Source organism: Amphimedon queenslandica, unplaced genomic scaffold (genome assembly GCF_000090795.2).
Source record: "Amphimedon queenslandica unplaced genomic scaffold, v1.1 AMPQUscaffold_10412, whole genome shotgun sequence".
Classification (NCBI taxonomy): Eukaryota; Metazoa; Porifera; class Demospongiae; order Haplosclerida; family Niphatidae; genus Amphimedon; species Amphimedon queenslandica.
This window is the reverse complement of record NW_003549320.1, coordinates 5,708-6,880: the sequence shown is the minus strand read 5'-3', so window position 1 is coordinate 6,880 and position 1,173 is coordinate 5,708. Positions and strand designations below refer to the sequence as shown.

The window sequence follows — 1,173 nt, the reverse complement described above, 5'->3', positions numbered from 1 at the left end:
CAAGACTGGTAATAGCTACCGTCCTTACTCGCATTGTTCTTAATATCTCGAAATTTTCCAATGTGATGATTTATAATACTGAAGAGAGGGAGGGAGAGAGGGAAAGAAAGTATAAGAGAAATATTATTAGTGAAGGCTACCTGCTCCAAATTTGTGATCTAAACTCCAGGGGGATCCCTTTCCTCAAATAATTATGAAACTCTCTCTTCTTTGTTCTATCGGTCGGTACCTCTCTATACTGATTAGGACCTTTCTTTAAACCATCAACATAACGATGCCACACACTGGACAATATATCCTGTTCCTATAGTAGCAGTCATGTGAAAATCACATGACTATACAATTAAATACATGCATGTGTGTAGGATAATGAGATACGTGCGTGCAGGCATGTGTGTTGGCATCATGTGACTGTCATGTGACGTACTGCTGCTGTGTAGTGAAGGTAGAGTTGCCTGCATAAGAAATGGTGGATATTACTGTCTCCTTTCCAGTCGTGAATGTCTCCAAAGTGATCCTCAAAATTAGCTTGAGTCTTTATGGTACCCAAGAAGGAATCACTGGACGTGTCCTCTTCAGTTATCAAGTTAATCACCTCATCCTTTAACTACAATAATTATTAATGATTATTAATAATTTTATCAGTAATTATTAATAATTATTAATGATTATTAGAAGTTATCAGTAGTTATTAAGTGCCACGCCTTCTTACTTTTTCTTCAAAAGTATCCATATCATCTGTGCTTGTTAGGCCAGCTGGAGCTAAAAATTACCGTAGGTCGGGATATATTCGCGGCTGCAATTATTCGCGGTCATAAAAAATTCAATTAAAAACCATGGAAACTGTTAGAGCGTTGCTATGACAATTAAAGACCACGTGTTTAGTGTCCAGCTATTTATCTGTTCTTTAGCAGCTATAGTGGAGCCATTCACCAATACCGAGTCCTTCTCTATCTGTTAACTTCTTGTATGGACCGCTACCTCAGAGCTCTTTCAGAGCTCTTTTAATAAGCAAATAATTAAATTAATTAATCAATGGCACATATTCATTATTCAAAAATGAATAATTAGAACATTGCTAAACATACGGGCCGAGGGGGGTGCGCGTTAATTGGAAGTGCATTATTAGTGCAATGTCAATGGCGATGCTGTCCAGGATTAAGGCCTTGTTGC

At 37.7% G+C, this 1,173-nt stretch overlaps 1 protein-coding gene across 1 annotated transcript; it reads right to left on the bottom strand.

The window, feature by feature from the left end:
• Nucleotides 1–6: 6 nt before the first annotated feature.
• LOC109590165 (uncharacterized) lies at nucleotides 7–818 on the bottom strand (the record flags this gene model as incomplete). Its single annotated transcript, XM_020006088.1, has 4 exons — nucleotides 713–818; nucleotides 428–607; nucleotides 141–304; nucleotides 7–78 (listed from the first exon to the last, which is right to left on the bottom strand). Coding segments are annotated over exons 1-4 (437 nt in total), but the record flags the coding sequence as incomplete, so codon positions are not given.
• Nucleotides 819–1,173: the final 355 nt, after the last annotated feature.